Below are 22,535 nucleotides of genomic sequence, written 5' to 3'. Positions count from 1 at the left end.
CCACACTGGCCACCTTTCAATTATTTCAATGCCAAGTTCTGCTAGGTCTTAGGGACTTTGCACATGCTGTTTTCTTGTAATGTTCTCAAAATTACTGTTTCCTTCTCAACCTTCAGATCTCAGCTTCAATATTATTTGCTCAAAAAGGACTTTCCTGATACCATTTTTAGAGAAGATTTTAGAATGTCTTTTATATTCTTCTGTGGTTGGTACATAGTAGGTGCATAACATTCTTCCCAATTTGATTTTTTCATTGAGACTGCTTCTTTTTGCTGTTTTACAGTACCTCTTTTGGCAGTTCGATTGCAAACATGACACCTGGGCCCAGGTCAAGTCCCTCCTAATAGGTCTCTCTCCTAACAACCTATTTATAGTGCCCTTATCATAGTTTGTAATTATTAATTTGTGACTATTGTCTAGTGCTTTCTCTTTTTATAGACCATAAACATAAAAAGGGCTATATCAGGACACTAGCCCGTAAAGGACTTAAATGATTATCTATTTGCAATGACCTTCTCCTTCACCCTCATTCCCCAAAGTTCATTCTCTCAGTTCAGGTACTACATAGCACTGTCTTCAAGACATTATGTTGTACCTAAATAGAAGATAATCTCCTGTTTTCCAAAAGAAAATTTCATAAACAAATGTGTTCAGCTAACCAGTTTTTTGAATGAAGATCAAATTGTCAAATGCCTATTGATTTATCAATTTAATTACACGTGCATATTTTAAAAGCCACAAAATATATTTAGAAATTTCACTCTTTTTCTATTTTCATTGAATAGAACAATTTTACTGAAACTGTTCACATCTATCTTTGATATCAACAAAGCCATTTTTTTGGTCATCTAACACAATTTTCCTAAATATAACACTTCAAGTCTAAGTTATTTGAAATATGGTACCCTTTGAATCCATGTTAGAATGCTGTCACTGTAGGGGTACCTAGGTCGCATAGTCATCAGGTGTCCAATGCTTGGTTTCAGGTCAGGTTGTGATCTGAGTCATGTCTCAGGGTCATGGGATCAAGCCCCACCTCACCCCCATAGCCCCATGTCCGGCTCCAAACTGTGTGTGGAACCTGCTTGGGATTTTCTCTCCCTCTCCCTCTGCTCTCCCCCCTCTCTCAAATAAATAAATAAATCTAAAAAAAAAAAAAAAAAAAAAAAGATGCTGTCCCTGTATATCTTATTCCAAATCAAAAGTATTCCTTCGTTATCTAAATGATCTCTAAAATAGTATTATGTGTATAGTACCCACTTATTATACTGATTAAGGCAATTTTTACAAGCCTTGTTTACTACTTCATCTGACACTTCTGTGAAGTTCTACCCCCAGGAATAATTGATAAGTCCATTAATGTCTTTTTTTTTTTTACATCAATTTCATCAGGTGAGTTTTATAAATATCCAAATTAACACTAATTGAAGTCATTTAGGCTAGTGTCTTCCCCAAACAATTATATTAAAAATAATTGACAGAATTTCTGCCTCCTAATAGAAGAGATGTATGTAAAGACTCCTATATAAAGTAATGCTTTTCTATGAGAGACAATTTGGAGAAGGAGCTAATATTTAAGCTTATGTGGTTTATGAGATTGGCTATTCCACAGTAAAACTTTAAAGAAAAAAAACTGCAGAAAACAGTTGCTTATCTTTCCTCTCAACTTTTTCCTATGCCTAGTAATATCATGATTCCTTCAACAATTTTCCAACTTACTCTTCCTTTACAAGTACAATTACTTAGCATAGTTTTAAAAAACCACATAAACAGTATCTGTCCTATTTTTATTTTCTCCCTAATTCTTCCCATTTTCAGCCCTATCCCCAATCCGTCGATCTTTATCATCATAGCTAAAATGGCTTTTTTCTCCCACTGCTCCAGATCCTTTCTTGAGTGGATTCTTTTACTATAAATTACAACCAAAATTCTCACGTAGTCATATTGTAGTCATAGTCCCCAAATCTAATGGACAAAGGTAGTGGGGGGTGAGGGTGGGGACGACAAAATTGACTTTCAAGCCCTTGAAAATCCTGAAGTGCCTTACCACTAAGAGTACTTTAAGGAAAAAAGAGTAAACTTGATGGGTGGTACATCGAGGAAAAGAGTAAACCTGATGGGTACATTGAGGAAAGGAAAAGAGTAAACCTGATGGGTACATGGAGGAAAGGAAAAGAGTAAACCTGATGGGTACATGGAGGAATAGGCTACATATTTCTTTTCTTCTCCATGTTTTTATACAAGTTGAAATTGTCATTAAATAGTGGTTATAGGCTAACAATGAAACTAGTTTATCATTTGAGAAGACTTCTGGGGCCAGAGAAGGCAAATGTATCATTAGTTAAGACAAAATTACAAGAATATGAAACAGAAATTAAACAACTTGAGTGATCTGCTTATCCATTTAAGAAGGTACAGATAACTTCTAATCCCACATTAGGCCTCAAAAAAATAATCTTAAAAGAGACTTCACCAGTAACATGAATTTCGATGGCAAGAAATAGCTCTGGAAGCATTGATACAACTTACAAACATAAATTTCCTGAGAGAGAATCCCACATTATATTAGTTCAAATACCAAGAGCGACTATATGTGAAGAGCTGTATGTAAAGAAGAAGCCAACTGGGAGAAATTTCTATTTCATCCTGTGAAAGAAAAATTAAGGAAATACGGAAGTGGTAATCTATTTAGAATATTTATCATTTGACATCACAGGCCTATTAAGGGTAATATGAAGTGATTTCTAAAATCGATTTGCCTTGTAACTTCAAAATAAAGAAAGCCCATAACTCAATGACAGCAGTTGGTAGAGGTCAACTCTTCTATTCAAACCAAAGATCCTATGGTGAGTGGAAAGTCTCCCAGACCTGGTCCATCAGGAAGGGACAAAAGATTCAGTTTCTTGAGATGGCGGGGGGGGGGGGGGGGGGGATGACTTGGCACTGCATCACACTTCAAATCCAATAGGATTTCTCCCATGCCAACAGAGCACTGTGCGTCAAAGCATACCCTGGTGTCGTAAGCACAGTGAAATGGATGTAAAAACCCTGCTCGGTCTTTCATTTTCCAAACGCCTTATCAACATGCACAACAAAACATTCCTGATCCCCATCACAGGTCACGGGGGAAACCCCCAGATTGGCCGTTGCCACCCCTTCCCCCCACCCCCAGAGGTGCTTGCCCCTCAGCACTGGGCCTTGGAGTTCTCTTCCCAGATCATTGTCCAAGGGGGGTGTAGGGGGGGTGGAATCCACTGAGCAAGAAACGCACAACGTGGGCTAGGACGTCTGTTGCCAAAACAGAAATGGATTAAAAATACCGATCCTATAGTCCCTCCACCCTCTCCCAGAGCACAAAAACAAAACCAAACAGCCCCTCCGCCAATTTGCCCCACCATTACGAAGGTGGCACAACCTCTGATCAGATGTGCTTCCCAATCATCCTTTGGGCGAGGGAGCACCTGGGGCGAGTCTCCGCCGCCCCCCCTCCCACCCCTCTCCTCGTCTCTCACTCGGGTCGGGGCCAGGCCCCGGCACTGACAGGAGGGGCTGGCCGGACGACGGACCGGCGGGGGAAGGAGACATTATCGCCGAACCGCGCTCACACCGCGGGGGGAAGCAACGCAGGACCTGAGCTAACACGGCTCGGGCTGCGGCCGAGGCCTCGGAGCCGACGAGCAGGCAGGCAGGACCCGGCAGCAGGGGAGGCGGGAGAAGCAGCCGGGCCTAGGCCGCACCAGGCCGCGGAGTGGCCATACGCGGCTTCCCGGCCGAGGCTGCGAGCCAAGCCTCAGCGAGCGACGTTATCATTACCTGGACGGGTTCCTGCAGCACCGTCATCCTTGAGGCTCAGGCCCACTTTCTGCAGTGCCTCAGGCCCCCCCCGTAGCGGCTCCGGCCCGGCCAGCCCCGGCTCATTTAAACTCACCAGCGACCGTTACCGGGGGATGGGGGAGGCCGAGCGATTGCCGAGTACCTCCGAGCGGGACACGGAAATGCCCGAAGTGGAGAGATCCGCGCGGGAGCCAGACGGAAAAGCCCGAAGGAGGCCGGAAATGCCCGAGGCCGATCGGCGGAGGAGGGGACCGTTGCCGGAAATTACCGAGAATGCCCGGATATTACCGACTCCGATCCAGAGCGCAGTTTTCTCCTCTCGGCCACGCCTTCACTCACGCACGCCACGCCCAGTCGGCCCCCCGAGGTTGGGCCACGCCCAATCGGCGACCCTGGGCGTGGCTTGCTGAAGCGGGCCGGGTGCGTTACGTGCCCCGACTACGGTCTCCGCTCGCCGCTCCCGCTCTCCGGATCAATTGGTGTGTGGTAGATTAAGCAGGAGGGTAAAGCACGAGAGTTTGGGGCTGACTTTAATCAAGAAGTGTTTTTTTGAGTTTAGTTCGTTCCTCATTCCAGAAGTACCTATATAGCACGGCTCAAAGAGAAATAGGAAATTTGGAAGGATTGCCGCCCGTCAAAGACTTGGTTTGGACCAGGGCTGTCCACACCGAAGACGTCACTACGATGTTACGTGATGCCCGTGATGAGTGACGTCAAAATTAAGAGGAGAGGGAACTAAATTGGGATTAAGATGAGGAAAGTTTCAGGGAAGGGAAAAGGGAGACAAACTGGATTCTGAAGGATGGGTAGAATTAGAAGAAAAGACTGGTAAGGGAAGGGACGCAGAAGTGAGATCAGTCCGGTTAGAGTTAAGGCATTAGCTGGAAATAATTACTTAGGTGACCAGATGATGGAAAATCTCAGAAGGCTGGCAGAATTTTTTTTTCCTGATAAGGAAAAATTTCCTGATAATTTTTTTTTTTTCCTGTGGCATATTGGGAAATCCAGAGGCTTGATTCTAAATTTTACCTCTGGCACTAAGTTTTAAGTCCCGAGGCAAGTCACATCTCTGAACATCTATTTCCTTAGTCTGAAAAAAAAAATGACTAAAAGAATTAAATGCATGGATGTATGTTGGTGTGTCTAACACACATAAGAGGCTCTCTCAGATTTCCTTCCCATTCCCCTTACCCACCCCCACCCCGCCGAAATGTGTGAGCCAGGGAACTATTACAATTTTGGGGTTTTTTGGTAGATGATGAAAACACGTTTAGAAAGTTAATTGTCCAATCAAGACATCTCAGTTGCTAGGTGAGGAACTCATGGTATATCCTGTTATGTAGGAATTTCCCTTTCTGGGTCTCTCGTTTTATGCAGATGAAATCAGGTTAAAATGGATTACTTCCCTTAGGTGATGTTGAACGAAGGGTTGGCTTGTTTTTGTTTTTGCTTTGTTTTGCTTTGTTTTGTTTTGCTTTTGTTTTGTTTTTGTTGTGTTTTGCTTTTTTTTTTTTTTTTAATACTAGCTAAGAGAGCTATATCTTTCACCACCAGCCATCTCTATTAACTGCTTCTGTATTCTGGGCCCTGTAAAGGGTAAGTGCCAAGGTGATTTTCTGCCCTGTGCCTTATTTTTTTTTTTTTTAGCAAGATTATGAGTCTTCTAAATTGTCCAACTCGGTAGTCATTAGCTGTTTAACATTCAGTTAAGTCAAGAGAATTAAAAATGATTTTTTTGTCTTGTGTTGTTTTGGTGGGCAGCAAAGCAAAGTTTATTGAGCAATAGTGCAAAGCTCCCAAAGAGGGAGGGGACCTGAGAGGGTTGCCCTAAAAATGAAATTTTTCAGGTGCCCTTGCCACATTCCAAGGATCCAGTAGACATTTGTGGCTAGTGAGTCCCATACTGGGTAGCATAGATACAGAATATTACTGTTATTGGCTTGACTGGGGCTGGAGATCCAAAATGGCTTTGCCCACATGTTTGGGGCCTTGGTGCAAGCTGTTGGCTAAGCCCCTCATTTCTCTAATGTATCTCCACCTGACTTCTGCCTCACTGTTGGCCTCTCATCAGTCAGTAATCTAGCCCCATTCCTGGCTTTGTGGCTGGCAACTGAGAAGGTAAAAAAGGAAGCTGTGAGGCCCCCTAAGACCTAGGTCTGTAAGTCAAACCCCACCACTTCTCATTGATTAAAGCAAGACACCGGCCAACATGGATTCAAGGGAAGGAGAAATAGACTCCACCTCTAGAAGGGAGGAGTAGCAAAGTGACACTGCAGAAGGCTTGTGCCACCTGAGGAATTGATTGCTGGACCTCTTTGGAAACAATCTACCAGATATGAGATGAGAGAAGCTAGAAGCTAGTAGTAGTGATGGAAAGAAAGAGATGGATAAGAGAGATCACCCTTAAAATTTGATGCTTTGAACTGAACACAGAACTCTACATTTATTCTAATTAATGAAGGGAATGTTGAGACTGTTGCTTTATCTGGATGACTTCTATTAAAGTAGACTAAAAATTAAGTTGTATTTGCATTTTAAACTGTCACATGACATTGTTCATGCTAAGCTTGTGGTCATTTTACACACACAGCTCTTTGTCACACAACATGCTGCTAACCCAAGTCTTATGCAATGAATTCTTGTAAACTTGAATGTAGGAACTTACAATACAGCATACATAATGATGATATTTTTTGTTTGAAAATGTGTATCATTTTCAGCATTTAAAGAGTCCATGATGCTTGGCATTCTGATGCTGAAGCTTAGAATTTGCTTAGAGTACCCCTGTTTTTTCTCCCCCCAAAAGGCATCTCTTTTCTAACTGTTCTTCACTGGTCTAATACATCTGTTGTGGTTTTCTGCTTATCCATAGCAAGGCCACATTGTTTGAAGTTGTGCTTTGATGGAATCTTTTAAAGCATTTTTCTTCCTTCTGTGTTCCTGATTGACCTACTTAAACTTGACATCCAGCAACCACTTGAGCATCCTGCTGTCATTCATTATCCACATATGTTTAGCTGGTGAGCAGATCTGGGTTACAATAAGCATTATTTCAAACATGGTGAATTTCCTCTTTTCCTTTAGCCTGCCTCTTGGTCTGTTTCATGTTCAATCAGATTCGGAGGCCGGCTTTCAGGGAACTATTGAAGAACGAGACTTGGCATTATTGCCAAGATGCAGGTCCTACTAAGGCATAGCCCCCAGCAAGTTTTCTCTTCTGAAATCCTTCAGTCCCTTTTGTCTGTACCCTTCCTTTGTCCCTGTTGCTGCTGCTTCTCTTATCCTCCTTCTATTACTTGACCTTGCGGCTTTTACTCCCATGTTTCCTCCTCCCTCTTGGTCAAATTATCCCCTTCCTTTGGCATCTCTGATCACACAGTCTTGTGGTTTTCCTCATACTGCTCTATTTTTTATCAGTTTCCTTTGTACCCCCCTAACATTAGAATGCTTCAGGGGCCTATTCTAGGCCTTCTTTTCACCCTGTGCTTTCTCCCTTTGAAAACCCATCCATCCTCTTGGTCTCCACTATCATCTAAAATTGTTCCAGGGGGGTGTGAGTGGCTCAGTCGGTTAAGCATCCAACTCTTGATTTCACCTCAGGTCATGATCTCAGGGTTGTGAGATCCAGTCCTGCACTGGGCTCTGAACTGGACTTGAAGCCTGCTTAAGATTCTCTCTCTCTTTCTCCCTCAGCTCCTATTCCATCTCCCTTTCTCTCTCTCTCTCAAAAAAATAAAATAAAATAATAATAAATAAAATAAAATAAATCAAACCTCCCAAAATGTAAAATTGTTCCAAAATCTCTATCTCTAGCCAGACTGCTTCTTAGAACTCCAGACCTGAATGCCTAGCTATCAACTGGATATCTCACAGATGCTTGTTCAGAATGGCATCCTCAGCCCTCATACTTGAAGTATTTCCTACCCCAGTTTATGGTACTGCCACGCACCCTCTTCATTGCCCAAACCTGAAACCAACCACTCTCTCTTTGACCCTAATATCTATTTGCAAAAGCCCTACTAATTTTACCCTGGATATACCTTTCATGTCTCTTCCTGTCCTAGACTTACATACCTTAAAACCAAGTCTGATTATGTCCCTCCCAAACCTTCCTACCCAACTCAAGATTTCCCATTGCTCTCAGGGTATCACTCAAACCTGTTCACTTCTCTCTCTCTCTGTCTCTCTCTCTCTCTCTCTTTTTTTTTTTTTTTTTTTTTTAGAGAGGATGAGTGAACATACAGGAGGTAGGAGCAGAGGAAGGAGAGAGAATCTTAAGCAAGCTACAATCTAGCACGGAGCCCCACGCCAGTGAAAGTATAACCCGAGCTGAAATCAAGAGACGCTTAACTGAGTGAGCCACCAGGCGCCCCTAACTTCTCTTATAGGGCCCTCCAAGGTCTAGTCCCTGCCTCCTTATCCAGCCTTGTCTCACCTCCCTGTTAGACTCTACATTCCCAAGAAGGGACCAGAATATGTTACTTTGGCATGAGGATTATTTTGATCTGAAAGCAACTGGAAGCAGCAAACACAGAAAGAGCTCTTTGCTTTTCCACTATCAGCCTGATAGCAGGACATAAATTTCCCTCTGTGATGGTGCTTTCTCTTCTTTCTCCTGTACCAGGAGGAAGAAAACAACCATTATCACTAGAGACAAGGAGTTGACACTGATTTGGGTCTGCACAAACAGACCTTACTGAAATAACCGTTACCTTCCATTAGTTTCCCTAGATGTTTACCTTTCCACAGCTTACCACCCCAGAAGCCCAAACCTTTTCCCCACTCTGTTTTGCCACTTCTCCACAAATTTATTGCTGTTTGCTAAAATGGTAGGTAAGCCCCAAATTCTAACCACTTTTTGTTGTTAAAATTTTGTTAATCTGTCTTTTGTCAGTGTAATTTGCAAGGCCCATGATATAAACCTAAGAGAGTAGAGGGCAGGTCACACGAGGCATATAGCAAGAAAATGGCCATCTGCAAGCCAGGAAGACAATAATCACCAGAAACCAAATTTCTAGCATCTTGATCATGGACTTCTACCTTCCAACTGTGAGAAAATACATTTCTGTTGTTTAATACATCCAGTCTGGGGTAATTTTGTTTTAGCTTCCTGAGCAGACTAATAAAATCAAGATTATTTATGTGGTATTCTTCCTAAGGGAAGATAGAAGATATCTTATATATAGATATCTTATATTTCTCTATATTGTTCTTTGAAGATTTTTTCTTTTTTCATGATAGACATAGAGAGAGAGAGAGGCAGAGACACAGGCAGAGGTAGAAGCAGGCTGACATGGGAGCGTGACGTGGGACTTGATCCCAGGTCTCCAGGATCAGGCCCTGGGCTGAAGGCGGCACTAAACTGCTGAGCCACCCGGGGCTGCCCCCATATTTAGTATATTCTTTAAAAATATTGACTGATTAAAGTGGAAACCTTTACACATATTACTTCTTCCTGAAATACTTAATCTTACTTACTTATTCTTTAGCTAAGTTCAACTCATCCTTCAGGCCTCAGCCTTGGTATTATGTCCTCAGAATATTCCCTGTCCCCTAACCAAAATTGTTAGCTCCACCCAGGATTCTCTCACATCTTTGTTTTCTTTTCCTTCATAGTATGTATGGTAATTTTAATTGTATTTGTTTATAATATAAATTCCATGAAGGCAGGGACTTTGGCTTACCCTGATGTCCCCATTATCTGGAATTGTGTCCTATACAAATATAAAGTTATTAAAATATTATATCTGATGATTAAAAGAAATGACCACTCAGTATTATTTCTTATTGGTCATAACTTGACACTCTTTTGACTCTCTCTTTCTGGACTCAGAGAACATGCTGGTTTTGTACATAAGTCCCTAACAGATTTCATATCAAAGCAGTCTGAAGTGTTGACGCTAATCAGAAATACATCCTGGTTGAGGTAAACTCTGAGATGGGCTACGTGGTCTATGGCAGGGAGGGGTAGGGAGACTTGAAAAGCACAGGGAAGAAGAGAAACTGTAAACAAATTATCTTGCCTGGAGTGGAGCCTGTGTATGCTTGGTTGAAATGGCGATGTACCAGACAGTTGATAAGCTTTGGGTTCCAAACTGATGACTTTAGGTTGATAAAATAGACCTAGGGAGCTGCTGGTGGTGATTGAGCAGGGGGAGTGACTTCATAAGAACGGAATTTGAGAAAGATTATGCTAACAGCTGAGGATTATGTGAATTGGTGGAGAGAGAGAGAGAGAGAGAGAGAGAGAGAGAGAGAGAGAGAGAGAGGAGTGAGTAGGAGCCAGGAGTGCAGCAAAGAGGCTGCTAAGGGAGCAACTCTAAATTTCCATTATTCCTGGAGCCTAGCTGGTTGTGATATGGGATCGTTGAGCCCAATGGTCAAGACAGAATTCTTGAGACTTTTTATGGTGCAAAAAGGTGTTTTACTATGGCACAGGGACGGGACCTATGTGCAGAAAGAGCTGCATCGTGATTGTGAGGAGTGACTGATCATGTAGGGTTTTCTATCCTATGGCAATGAAGATGATGCTAGGGCTCCAGGAAATTGAGTCTACAGGTTCCTGAAGGTCTATTATTAAGATTGTCTTTTTCTTAAAATCATGAAGACACTTAAAAACTATAGTGGAGTTTCATGTTCTACATGACTGTGATCTTTATCAACTGACCATTTCTTTTTCCCCTGCCTTTGTTCTTAGGCAGTCACTACTGCCCGAGGAATGTTATATATATATATATATATCCCACTTTGGGATGGGGGGTTGCAGTGTGTCAGCTTGTGTTTTGCCCTCACCTTGCCCTCTCATCAGTTGAGTCTGAAAAAAAGGTGCAAAATGAAAATCTTTCCAAGTTTCTCATTTACAGTGAGAGATATTCTCCAATTCCTTCTCTTTTGGGCATTCAGATTCCAACCAGAGGCTGCTTATTGAATGCAGACAGACCAAAAGAGTCAATTGAATGATCTTGTAGGCTATTACCTCCTTTTCCTCAGAAAGGACCTATATGCCTGGCTGCTAGATAAGAAATATTACTATGTGGAGAGGACATTCACCAAATAGTAGGTTCTCTGCTATTTCTCTCCCTTTTAGGTTCTAGGCAAACTTTCATTTTTCTCTGAATAAATTGCACAGCAATGAGTTAAATACAAACTTGGTTATGTTCCCAATTCTTGGGATGCCTGGGTGACTCAGTCGGTTAAGCATCTGCCTTCAGCTCAGGTCATAGTCTTGGGGTTCTGTGATTGAGCCCCATGTGGGGGCTCTCTGCTCAGTGGGGGGGCCTGCTTCTTCCTCTCCTCCCTGCTTGTGCTCTCTGTTGCTATCTTGGTCTCTCTCTCTCTCAAATAAATAAATAAAATCTTAAAAAAAAGAGATTTTTCAGGTAGAACTAAATGCATTCTATTTTAGAATACCTTATAAAACTTTTGTGAGTGTACTTATCATTACATTAAAATTGTTTATATACCTGTGTCCTCCATACCAGATAGGAAGCTCCTTGGATGGCCTTTATTAATTTTAGTAAAAGTATGTGCATACTGTAGGTATAATAAATATTAGTTGAATGGATGAATCAATGAATGAATGAGAGTAATCTGGATAAAGGAGCAGGGTGAGTCACAGAACTTTGGTATGATAAGTACAGCAGAGGGACGCCTGAGTGGCTCAGTCTGTTAAGTCTCTACCTTCAGCTCAGGTCCGTATCCCAGGGTTCTGGGATGGAGCCTTGTATCAGGTTCCCTGCTCAGCGAAGAATCTGGTTGTCCCTCTCCCTCTGCTCCTTCCCCCTTGCTTCTTTCTCTCTCTCACTTGTACTGTCTCTCTCTTGAGTAAATAAATAAAATCTTAAGGAAAAAAAAAAAGTATAGCAGAGAAGGCCCAGAGACAAGAGCACTAGATCTAGCCACAGAGAAGTCACTGGTGGAGTGCTAGGAAGGAAGTCAGATTTGAGAAGTAAAAGAAGAAGTTGGTGGAAATGGAAACCAAGAAAAGAGAATCATTTTTAGCATTAAAAGCATGTCCTCAAATGCTGAAAAAAAGTGCTTGCTAAGGGGTTAAGTCTCTTTTTCCTTAGTGAGAGCCACCCGTGGTGTGGGTGACAGGGCCAGCTGTCATTGATGCTTTCTTATTTCCTTGCCCCCTTGGGGTCCAGGACTCTCCATGAGGGAATCCCATCAGCTCCACCAGCTCCTATTATTGCCTTAGAGTGGCATCTTGGGTTCTAGTCTCAGGTCTGCCATGACTCATAGTGTGTGACCTTGGGCAAGTCACCCCCTTCTGTCTGTGCCTCTAAAGTCCCTTGCAGCTGACAGGATGTCTGGTGGAATGCAGTTCGGATGACTGGTGAGGATTCTGACTTGCTCTCTGTTGCTTTTCAACTATAAATCACTTTGCCAGACACCAGCTGTCCTGCCCTCTGCTTTAGATTCTTAGGCGGACTCCAACCCACCTGTTTTTGGGGCCCTCCCAATGTCTTCTTCCCACGGTTCAGTTCACAGATACATCACTAGGCTGCACTGCCTTGATCACAGCACAGAAATGAGCTTCAACCATTTAGACAGACTACTGAGTGATTGCACCAAACGTGTAGCATTCTCTACCTATGTTAAATAGCTGAGGAAATGAAGTTGGATGGGATGATTTAAAGTGCTCTGAGGACCTGTGCTATCATGGCCCATAAATTTTTGTTTTAAACCCTCCATTCCTTCTTGGCCTTTACCTTTGCTGCTCTGAGTTTTCAGGGTCACTAAGACTTCAGGTTTTCATTGCTTTTTTCCTTCTTCCTTGGTCATAAAGAGTCTTAGCTACAGGGGATTGGGTTAATCATTCTCCTTGAGTTATATAGCCTTCTTTCATCACTAGTCCATATAAGGCCCCTTGTTTAATTAGTTATTTATTCCTTTTTTATCTCATTGCTCCATCCCATCCAAACAATAGTCATAATAAGCAACCCTCAGAAATTTTTAATGTGTATTTTTTGTTTGTATGTGTTCTTGAATAATGGGTAATGCTTCTAGTATGTGGGTACTTAATACAATTTAATAATGTCTTATTCTCTCAGTATAGCCAAAATGTTATTTCAACATGTAAACAATATAATAATTATTGATGAGATAATATATTACATTTTTGTACTAAGTTTTCAAAACCTTTCATTGTGTATTTTATCTCAATTTGGATGCTAAATTTTCATCACAAATACTTGATCTGTATTTAGATTTTATAATTGCATGGTTGAAAAAGTAGATTTACTACCTAAGTTGTTCCAAGCATACTTTAAAATTTTCCAGTAACTGAACCAAGTACCAAAAAAATCATTTTCCTTTAATATTTGCACCCAAATAGTCAAAATTGCTCTATTTTAAAGGAACTATATCAGTATCAAAATTATGTCTAAGTCAAATAAATTCACTAACTCTTGTGTCAACTCAGTATTACTAACGTGAAATTCGAGGAGCTACTGCAAAAATTGAAAAGCAACTCTAAATTCATTAATATCAACAAAACATTTAAACTGTTCTTGTCATTTTTGCAGCCAGTTTATATAATGCTGTTGATTAAAATCTGCATATTTGTGTTAGAGAAATGTGTATTAATTTGTATTGTGAGAGGCTTCAATTTTAGCATAAGTTCCTGTACCTACATTGCTAAGTTGCAAATAAGTGTTTTCTTGGAGCTTCAGTTTTAGCTCATTCATGTGCAGTATGCTATCAGTGAGATTATGTGCAGGTATTTTAAATTTATAGAAATGTATTTGTGGTTTGTATTTTATTCAGCTTCTTACTCATCACTATCTTCTTCTGGGTGTATATCTAATCTTTTCCTTCTAACTGGTATGTACTCTTTCATGGCATTGTTTCAGTACTGGAGACTCACACTGTTTCCACCTCCTGCCACCACATGGCATGCTGCGGCAGAGAATCACCTTCCTCATGTCTTTTCTGAACTTGAGCGAGATTTCTTTTAGATGTATACTCAGCTTGATTGCCCATCTAAACCACAAAGCACTTCTACTTCTATCTCCCATATTTCTTAGCTTTTCTATTTATTTGCATTTCTTTCTTTCCTTCTTTTTTAAAGATTTTATTAATTTATTTGACAGAGAGAAAGAGAGAGACAGCACAAGCAGGGGGAGCAGCAGAGGCAGAGAGAGAGAATCAGGTTCCCTGCTGAGCAGGGAACTCAATGTGGGTCTCAATCCCAGGACCCTGGGATCATGACCTGAGCCTAAAACAGATGCTTAGCCAACTAAGCCACCAGGCATCCCGCGATATTCTTTCTTTTGCCTTTCAATACCCTAATATGTTTCCCAACTGTGTCCATCATGCTACTTTTCAAATCTGTTATAATTATTCTATTTTAATTATTAATTTTTTATACCTAGCATATTGCTTGTTTTATGAAAGTTTTTTTTTCTTATTTCAATGATTATACTTTTCATATCTGAAATTTCTGTTTGGTTCTTCTTTATGTCTTCTTGTTCTGTATCATATTGGTCATATTTCCTTTTATCTCTTTTAGCATGTTTACTAAGTTCCTTTTAAAATCTTGGCCTGTTATCATTTTTCTACTTAAAGTGCCATCTTTAATCAAGTGGGCTGTGTCCTTTTGGATTAGGTGCTCCTCATCTGTCTTGTTATTTTGCCTAAAGGCACATCGGTTGCTGATCCAACAGTGCATGCCAGCACCACTGAGCTCAAGGGGTAAGGGTTGGAGGTGAATGAGCCCTAGTACTGAGAATAGTTCTACCACCCGCCAGAACGAAGCAGCCTTGGTAGGGGGAGATACATTTAGATTGAAATTTACCTGCCCTGAGAGTTTAGGGAACTCTCAGGGCAGGTAAGAGAGAAGAGAGAACACAATTGTCCAAAGTTCAGTTGTCCCCTACCTGTTCTTTACTAGCTCTTCACAAGCATGGTGCATCTTCAGTGCCCTGATGTTACCCTAGCCATCACAGGTTTGAGTCACACAGTTGATGGGGCATTGCTGTATGTTTGAAGCCAGTAGTGGAGGAAAAGAGACCCTAGAGCTCCTTTTTTTTTTTTTTTTTGGTCATTCCACAGCCTGCCTGGCCACATCTCTCCCCAAACCAAAGCCACCCCTCTAACACACACATGCACAGACACACATGCATACCCACCCACACATACACACCCCAGTTCTAAACAGGGATCCCCTTCATCCAAGGGATTTCTCACAGTGAGAAATTTATCTTTATTTCTTGTATTTTCTCTATATAATTCTTCCACTGTTGATCTTGGGAGAGGGAGCAGAAGCCACACTATTTCAATCAGGACCCAGGCTTGGGTATTTTGATTACTTGCTCTGTCCTGGACACGGTGTTAACACCATATTAACTCATATAATCCTCGTGACCAATCTATAAAGTTGTATTAGCGGCCCCATATTACAGATAGGAAAACTGAGACATAAAGAAGTTAACTTGTGGGATAACTGGGTGGTTCAGTTGTTTAAGTTGCAGACTCGATTTCATCTCAGGTCAAGATCTCAGGGTCATGAGATGGAGGCTCTGAGCTCAGTGAGGAGTCTGCTTGAGATTCTTTCCCTCTGCACCACCCAAACCCAGCTCACATTGCATGCATACTCATGCTCTTTTTCTCTCTCAAATCAATAAAATCTTTTTAAAAAAATTTTTTTAAAGATTTTATTTATTTATTCATAGAGACAGAGAGAGAGAGAGAGGCAGAGACACAGACAGAGGGAGAAGCAGGCTCTATGCAGGGGAGTTGTGATGTGATCTCTAGGATCACACCCTGGGCTGCAGGCAGCGCTAAACCGCTGCGCAACTGGGGCTGCCCAAATCAATAAAATCTTAAAAAAGAAAAAAGTTAACGAGTTTGCCTAATCCCCTGAGTCCAGACTCTAACCTGGGCAGTCCAGCTCCTGAGTGGGCTTTCCTACCCCTGCCTTGCAGCAGAGCCCAATTTACCCAGTGCCCTCTATGGGGACAGATTAGTGTTGGCCAGGGCATTGCTCCATGATGTCTAGCTTATGAGATGTTGGCCAGAAGAGAGGAGGGAGGGTGACAAGGACAAGGCATTAAGAGCCAGGCCTCCTGTCAGCAGCATTTGATCCCAGGCAGGAGACTCTGATGGATCTCTTTCAGGACAGGACACAGGGCATGTGTGGTTAGAGAGGAAGGGGGAAGAACAAGTGAGTGTATGTAAGCTCAGCCCAGTTGAGGGCTGATGTCAGTTCTCTAAGCTAAGTGTCTGTCTCCGAGTTTGACATGGGGTGTAAATGGGTTGGTGTGAAATTCTGTCCGGAGTTTTCCATCTACCAAGTTTGAAGTCCTTCCAGTGGGAGCATCTGAATGGGCATTAGAGGCCTCTCAGGGGCACTTGGCAGGCTGCCAATACCTACTTCTAATTTGCCTCTACAGTCTCTGCTTTCTTTCTCTTTCTTTCCTTTGCTCTACTTGGTCAGCATGTATTGGAGGGGGAAGCTATGCTGTAGGCCTGGTGCAGGATACTCTAGACAGACAAGAAGGGAAAAGCCAGTGACCATGAAGTAGAATGAGGGCCGCAAAAGTGACACCTCTGGCTCCAGTTACTGAGCTCTTCTGAACTGTGGGCATCATGAGTTGTGGTAATAATAACAAGGCCAGGGGCGGGTATCTTGACGCTTGATGCATAGCTCTTTCTGGAAAACCACACTCTCCTCCAGTTGCTTCTGAAGTGCCAGACACTCTTTTAGCTGGTGTTGCTTAAAGAGCATCAGAAACTGATTTGAGGAGTGTCTCCTCCCACGCTGGGGCGCCTGTGGCCTAAAGTTTCAGGCAGGCTGGCTCCTCATCTGAGTGTGGCTGACAGGCAGGCTGCTTGGCCCCAGGGACCTGCAACATGCTTTCTGAGCCACAAATATGTCACACCATGGGTACCAGTGGCCGCCCTCCTCCAACCCCCATTTCTCTCCACCTCTTCCTCATTCCTAAACCCACACCTCATAATCCCAGTAGCCACTGCCACCTTACCTGTGCTGCTCCTCCCCCACAGGCCCTCTCTCCTGGAGTTCCTTCCAAGAAGTCTGAGAAACCCAGACACACGTCTAGCTTCATCTAGGAAAACAAATGAACAGCTGTGAGTGTTTCCATTGTGCCAGGGGTGGCTTGTGGTGCTTTGCTCATGTTGTTTCATACAGATCTCACAACAACTTGAGAAGGAAATGTTTACTGCTGAAGGTCCTTAGGGTACTGGACCGGAGATTAGGAAATGGCAAATCTAGCATTCAGCCCTATGTTCGTCTATCTCTAAGGCCCTCATCCTTTCATGTCTACAGTTGCTCAGCTAGCCTCATTCAGTCTTCCCAGCTCTCTAACCTCATAGCTCTGTCCCCAAGCAGACTGAATATTTTGCTCCTCATTACAAAAAGAAAGAAAAAGGAAAAAAGAAAAAGATAAATGAAATGAAAGGAAACCCCTGACTTTCTGTCTTTTGAGGATCAACTTCTTACTAGAATGGTTAGAATAACTTGTTTCTTGACTGGAAAGGATATATGAAAGCATCTCATTCAGTGGTTATTTTTACTCTTAAACCATGGAATCATTTCTTTGACAATGATCGTGGGACCCCCATGTAGAAAACACACAGGAGTGGTGCTGATTGAAATGGCAGGGGGAGCTCCAAACCTGGCCTCTCTGCATCCCTTACAGCCGGAAGCAATTTAAGGGAGGCTTGGGTCTTGGGTGTCTGTTTGAAACTGTTTGAAAGCTCCTGATTATCTCTCATTTTAGAGATAAGCAAGCTCAGGCCCAGAGAAGGGGAGTGGCTGGCAAAGTCAGGTCTAGTGCCTGGATCTTCCAGCTTCTGGCTTGCAGCTTTTCCACCAAACTCCACAGCACACCTAGTCTGGGAAGAGGTTGCAGTGGGAGGAGAGAAGGGGAGAGGCTGGGCTTCTCTTTCCTCCTTTCTCACCTCCCACAACCTGAGCTCCCAACGTCTGGGGAGTGAGGAAGTCAGGGAAGGGTCAGACAGGGAAAGTGCAAGAGTGCAAGCAGAGGCCCCTGGAAGCAGATGATAGGAACTCAGAAGGAAGACAGAAGGTGAAGCCCAGGAGGGGTGAGGTGAGGTGAAAGAGTGAACAGCTGCTATCCCAGCCAGGACCAGTACTGACGTGGGTTTGGGTCTTGTTCTTGTATCACCTTGGGCAAGTCCTGGCTCCTTTTCCTGCCTCAGTTTCCTTTGAAGGCTTCTCCGCTTACCAGTGGTGAGGGCACATCTAGGTTTGTAAGAGCAGCAGGGTGGGGTCAGAGCTCCACACACCACACGGGGAGCCAGAATTAGCTGGCTTGGCTCTATGAGTGGCTGAATTTCTCTGGGCAGCTTAAAAGTCTGGCGTTAGGCGTTAGGTTCCTCACAAAAGCAGGTAGGATGAGACCAACTCCAAGGGCCCTTTGGCTGGGAAAGGTCTGGAAAAATGGAGCCTAGGGAATGAGTGGGTGTGAGCCCCCAGGCACCTGGAACTGCACGCAGACTTAGGAGCTAGCAGGGACCAGGTGGTATGTAGTCTAGTAATCCTGTTTATAGGTAAGAAGACCAGGCCTAGAGAGGCAGAGGTAACTTTTTGGCTTTTCTTGACTTGAGTTTTCATCCTCTGAACTGGAGAGTCTTAAAGTTCAGCTCAAAGCAATTCTGTGTGGTGGGTAAGCTTTTTGGTGGTGGTTTTCTGAACATTGTATAGCCTTTAAGTGTTTGTTTGTTTTTTTTTTTAAAACAGTACATGCTAGTTCTAAAAATTTCCATTAATGCAGGAAGTGAAAAAAGTACAAAATTCTGAACTGCTGTCATCTCCCTTCCTCACCGCCCCCAGGTCCCAGGGGTGTGTCTCCCTAACACTTTAGCGTGTATACGTCCTGGCCTTTCAGATGAACACACAGACATATGTGCACACCCCCCACCATAAATCCCATAAATGGGATTATTATTTTTTAAGACTTTATTTATTTATTCATGAAAGAGACAGAGGGAGAAGCAGGCACCCTGCAGAGGGCCTGATGTAGGACTTGATCCTAGGACCCTGGGATCAAGCCCTGAGCCAAAGGCAGATGCTCAACCACTGAGCCACCCAGGTGCCCCCATAAATGGGATTATGATCTCAATGATATAAGCATACACTTTAGAATCAGATACACCTGGGTCCTGATCCAGCTCATAGCTACTTAGCTGAGTGACCTTGTTACCTGACCACTTTTAGTTTCAATCTCCCTAAGTGTAAAATGGGAATAGTATCTAGTTTGTAGGATTGGGGTGAAGAGGTAATGAGATTTTATACAATAGCATTGAACAGTGCCTGGTACACAGTAAGCACTTCACAGACACACACACACAGACCCGCACACCTGCACATGCACACCTAGTGTCCAGAGTTAAAGGGATAGTGACAAGGAGACCCAAGTTGACCTCCAGTCACCTTGACTTTTAGCCACACCCCTCTGCCTCTCAGGACTCCCTGAATGAATGATGGAGGTGGCTGGTGGTGAGGGTAAGCCCGGGGATTTGAGGTCTGTGGAGTTCCTGGGATGCCTGCTCTGGAGGATGGAGGGCTTTAGCCTGTAAATAGGGAGGGTGAGGGGCAGGGGGTGGGGAGGGGGGGCGGGAATGGGGAGGGTTGGCCGACCAGCTGTTGCTTCAGGGCTCCAGGCCTAGAGCTGAGCCTCAGGGCAGAGCTGAGGCCCCAGAGTGGCTCTCAGCTTAAAGGAGCCGGCTTAAAAGGAATGTGCAGTGGGCTGCCTCTGCTCTGGAGGGGCTAAAAAAAGCCTTACCCTCCCCTGGGCTTTGTGTGAAGGTTATCAACTGCTCCAGTCAGCTCATCTCTCTGGCTGGACTCTGGTGTTTTTGGAGGGTCTGTCTTCCTGGCCCCTCTGGGCTTCCACCAATTGGCAGGAAGGGTCAGCCTGTCCCAGAGGTGGAGGCCGGGAGGAGTGTGAGGTGTGGAGGGAGGGGAGGCTCGTGGCCCCAAACCTGGTGACAATACACAGTTGTCAGCTGTACCCTGCTGGTGTTTCTTCCTTTTATAGTCAGGGCGGTTGCTCTTGCTCTCACCCAGCCCCTCTGTGGGGGCTCCTGCCCAGGATAAAAGGGGAGGGAGGCAGCCCAGTCTCCTGTCTCCTCTCCTAGGCGCCACATCTCTTGATTCTGTCCTAGCTCCCACCTCCACCGGAGATCCCAGCAAGACAACATGCCTCCCAAGAAGCCCGAGCCTAAGAAGGAAGCAGCCAAGGCTGCCCCAGCCCCTGCCCCTGCCCCAGCTCCTGAACCCCCCAAGGAACCTGCCTTTGATCCCAAGAGTGTAAAGGTGAGTGAGCCTTAACCATTGGAATGGAGGTGGGGATGACCTTTGGGATCCTGTCTGTCTTGGACCTTAGAGATCTATTTCCTGGAGGCTGGACCAGGATGGGGACTGTGGTGCCTATGCCCTGCATCATGGGGCACGGGATGGTGGAGCTGGCATTGGGGCTGGTGAGGGGGATTTGGGATCTAGGCCTTGCCCCTCAGGGATGGGTTTCTGCTCTGAGGAAGCCCTGCTCTGTCAGAGTCAGGAATGGCAGGGAGGTATTACCAACCGACTATTCAGCCTTAAATTTTAATGCACTGTGGGAGCCATCATAGCAAAGAAAAAGAGACTGACCCTTTCCTCAGAGGTGGTACCTCATCTTTCTGGAGAAAAGACACGTACCAATAATGGCCAATGTACCTTGGAACGAGTTATATAAATGGCAAGGGAGGAGAGAGTCTGGGAAAGGCTTTGTTCACCAAGACCCTTGCAGTAGGAGGGTGGTGGGGGCAGAGAGGAGCCTGCTTCCCTCTCTCCTCCCCAGCCGAGGTGGTTCCCTCCTTCTGTGGCCTCAGCCTAGGCTCCTGTCTGGAGTCTGCAGGGGACTGGCCCATCTTAGGACGAGGCCCACCCTCTAACCCGGTGAGGGAGGGGGGCCTGCTTCCCTCTCTGCCCACCCTGCTCCCCTCACCCTGGAAGGTTCCTCTCCCTGCAGCTGGCGTGGGCCCTGCCTGCTGACTCAGTCACTTCAGGCCTCCCAGCTATCTGGCCCAGCTGCTGAAGGAATGGAACTGGGAGGGGCCGGGCTGGGGAAGGAGGGGTCAGAGGCCTCTGGAGAGTGAAGCAGTTCTAAGCCTTGGCACCAGAATGTGAGAGGTCAAGTGCTTCTGGTATGAAGAGCTATTAATAACAGGTTGGGAGTGGTGGGCCCCTGGGGATACCCATGAGGGCAGGGCCAGGGGTGGTGAGGAATCAAATCAAAATAAGGGCTCAGGACCGGGTGCTACGACAAGAAGATAGGGAAACTGACCCTCCCTAGTCTCTCAGGATTCCTCCTGGTGCCCACATCCCCTGCAGCTGTGCCAAGGGCCCTGGGGTTGATCTGTGGTAATTCGTACAAGGGTGAGGGGTCAAGCATAACTGGTTTGGCCAAGAGATGGAAGTAGTTGCACGTCCCTGGGTTTGGTTGTGGTACACATGGAGGTGATAGTGTAAGACCTTGAAAGTACGTGGGTCATACATTACTCCCACTACGGGCAGAGCCTAGTGAGAAAAGCTGACTCTCCCCCATACTCCTCAGGATGCTTTTATTTCTGATTTGTTCTGATAATGGGCTACTCCTATGGGATAGCCTGCCCCCCCCCCCTGGCATCCTGGTGACAGCTACCTCGTGGTATCATATCAGAGCCTTCTCTTTGACCCATTGCCTCTCCATCCACCCACCACCCCCACCCCCTGATTCTCTCCTCCCCACTGCAGTCCTCTTTCCCATGCCTGGATCTTCCAAACCTGACCATAGTTGAAATTGCTTTAAAGTGGAAAAAAAAAATGTAGGTATCCTTCATTATTGTGCTTATTTGGTTCCTTTGCTTTGAAGTCTGTGCTCAAAAACTAGAACAAAAGTAAACTTAACCCCAATATGTATGGTTATGACCATAGATTCTGATTTTATGTTTTTACACTAATTTCTCTTACACATTTACTCCTGGGACTTAGCACTTCACAAAGCAAAGCAACTGCACCTTTTCCTCAGAGTTCATGCAAAGCATCCTTTACCCTAGTCCAGGGGCATTTATACCTTGCTGACCAACCCTCCTGAGGCAAAGCCCATTCCATTCCTGGTCACAGCTAGTTTCCTGCCCAACCCAGTGTAACCCCTCCTCCCCTCTCCTAGCTTATTCCAGCCACCCCCAGAGGTCCTCATTAACAGGGGTCTGCCTGGGAGGCACAGCACAAGCAGCAGAGTTAGGACTAGAAATGGTGGTCCATGAAGGAGATGTGCCAGCAGTGGTTACCACCACCCCTGGAGAGGGGATTGGGTGGGGAGGGTGGTGGCAGATAAGGATGGTGAAGTAACACGCAAAATCCTAAATGATGATGATGACTCATGCTTGTTCATTGTCATTCATTTTCAGAGCCTCCCACCTGATTGTTCTTTACTCACCATTGAATTATTATGCATTGTGTGAGTGTATCCAAATTTATTACTTTGCTCAACAAATATTTTTTGAGTGTCTACCCTGTGCCAGGCATTTCTGTGAACAGTAACAAAAAATCCCTGACCTAGGAGAGCCCTGGCATCAGGGGGCCTGGGCACACCTGGAGGCAGGACTGTAGAATAGTTCAGGAATGCAGAGGACCCACCCAAGCTAGGCTTGCTGTCCCAGTGCCTAAGAGGAGGGGTGGGGTTGGA

At 44.5% G+C, this 22,535-nt stretch overlaps 2 protein-coding genes across 16 annotated transcripts in view; one reads left to right on the top strand and one right to left on the bottom strand.

The window, feature by feature from the left end:
• The window catches only part of CDC27 (cell division cycle 27), a 70,550-nt gene extending 66,552 nt beyond the window's left edge, over positions 1 to 3,998 (bottom strand). For 3 of the 14 annotated variants that reach the window (XR_013354845.1, XM_077853978.1, XM_077853987.1), the window contains exon 1: positions 3,814 to 3,997. Coding sequence is in view for 10 of the 14 variants with exons in the window: in XM_077853978.1 (XP_077710104.1) it covers positions 3,814 to 3,840 (27 nt within the window). In the remaining 4 variants the exon portion in view is untranslated. Of the gene's footprint in view, positions 1 to 3,813 lie in introns of all 14 variants that reach the window. The other 11 variants (XM_077853984.1, XM_077853988.1, XM_077853982.1 and 8 more) reach the window with 6 other exon arrangements.
• A 162-nt stretch (positions 3,999 to 4,160) lies between these two features.
• The window catches only part of MYL4 (myosin light chain 4), a 27,318-nt gene continuing 8,943 nt past the window's right edge, over positions 4,161 to 22,535 (top strand). The window contains exons 1-2 of one of the 2 annotated variants that reach the window (XM_077853992.1): positions 4,161 to 4,313; positions 19,993 to 20,143. In XM_077853992.1, coding sequence (XP_077710118.1) covers positions 20,027 to 20,143 — 117 coding nt within the window. In that variant the 5' untranslated portion in view covers positions 4,161 to 4,313; positions 19,993 to 20,026. Of the gene's footprint in view, positions 4,314 to 16,912; positions 16,930 to 19,992; positions 20,144 to 22,535 lie in introns of those variants that run through there. The other variant, XM_077853991.1, reaches the window with a different exon arrangement.

This window comes from Canis aureus, chromosome 16 (genome assembly GCF_053574225.1).
Source record: "Canis aureus isolate CA01 chromosome 16, VMU_Caureus_v.1.0, whole genome shotgun sequence".
NCBI lineage: Eukaryota > Metazoa > Chordata > Mammalia > Carnivora > Canidae > Canis > Canis aureus.
The sequence above is the reverse complement of the archived record's forward strand: the minus strand, read 5'-3'. Positions and strand labels throughout refer to the sequence as shown.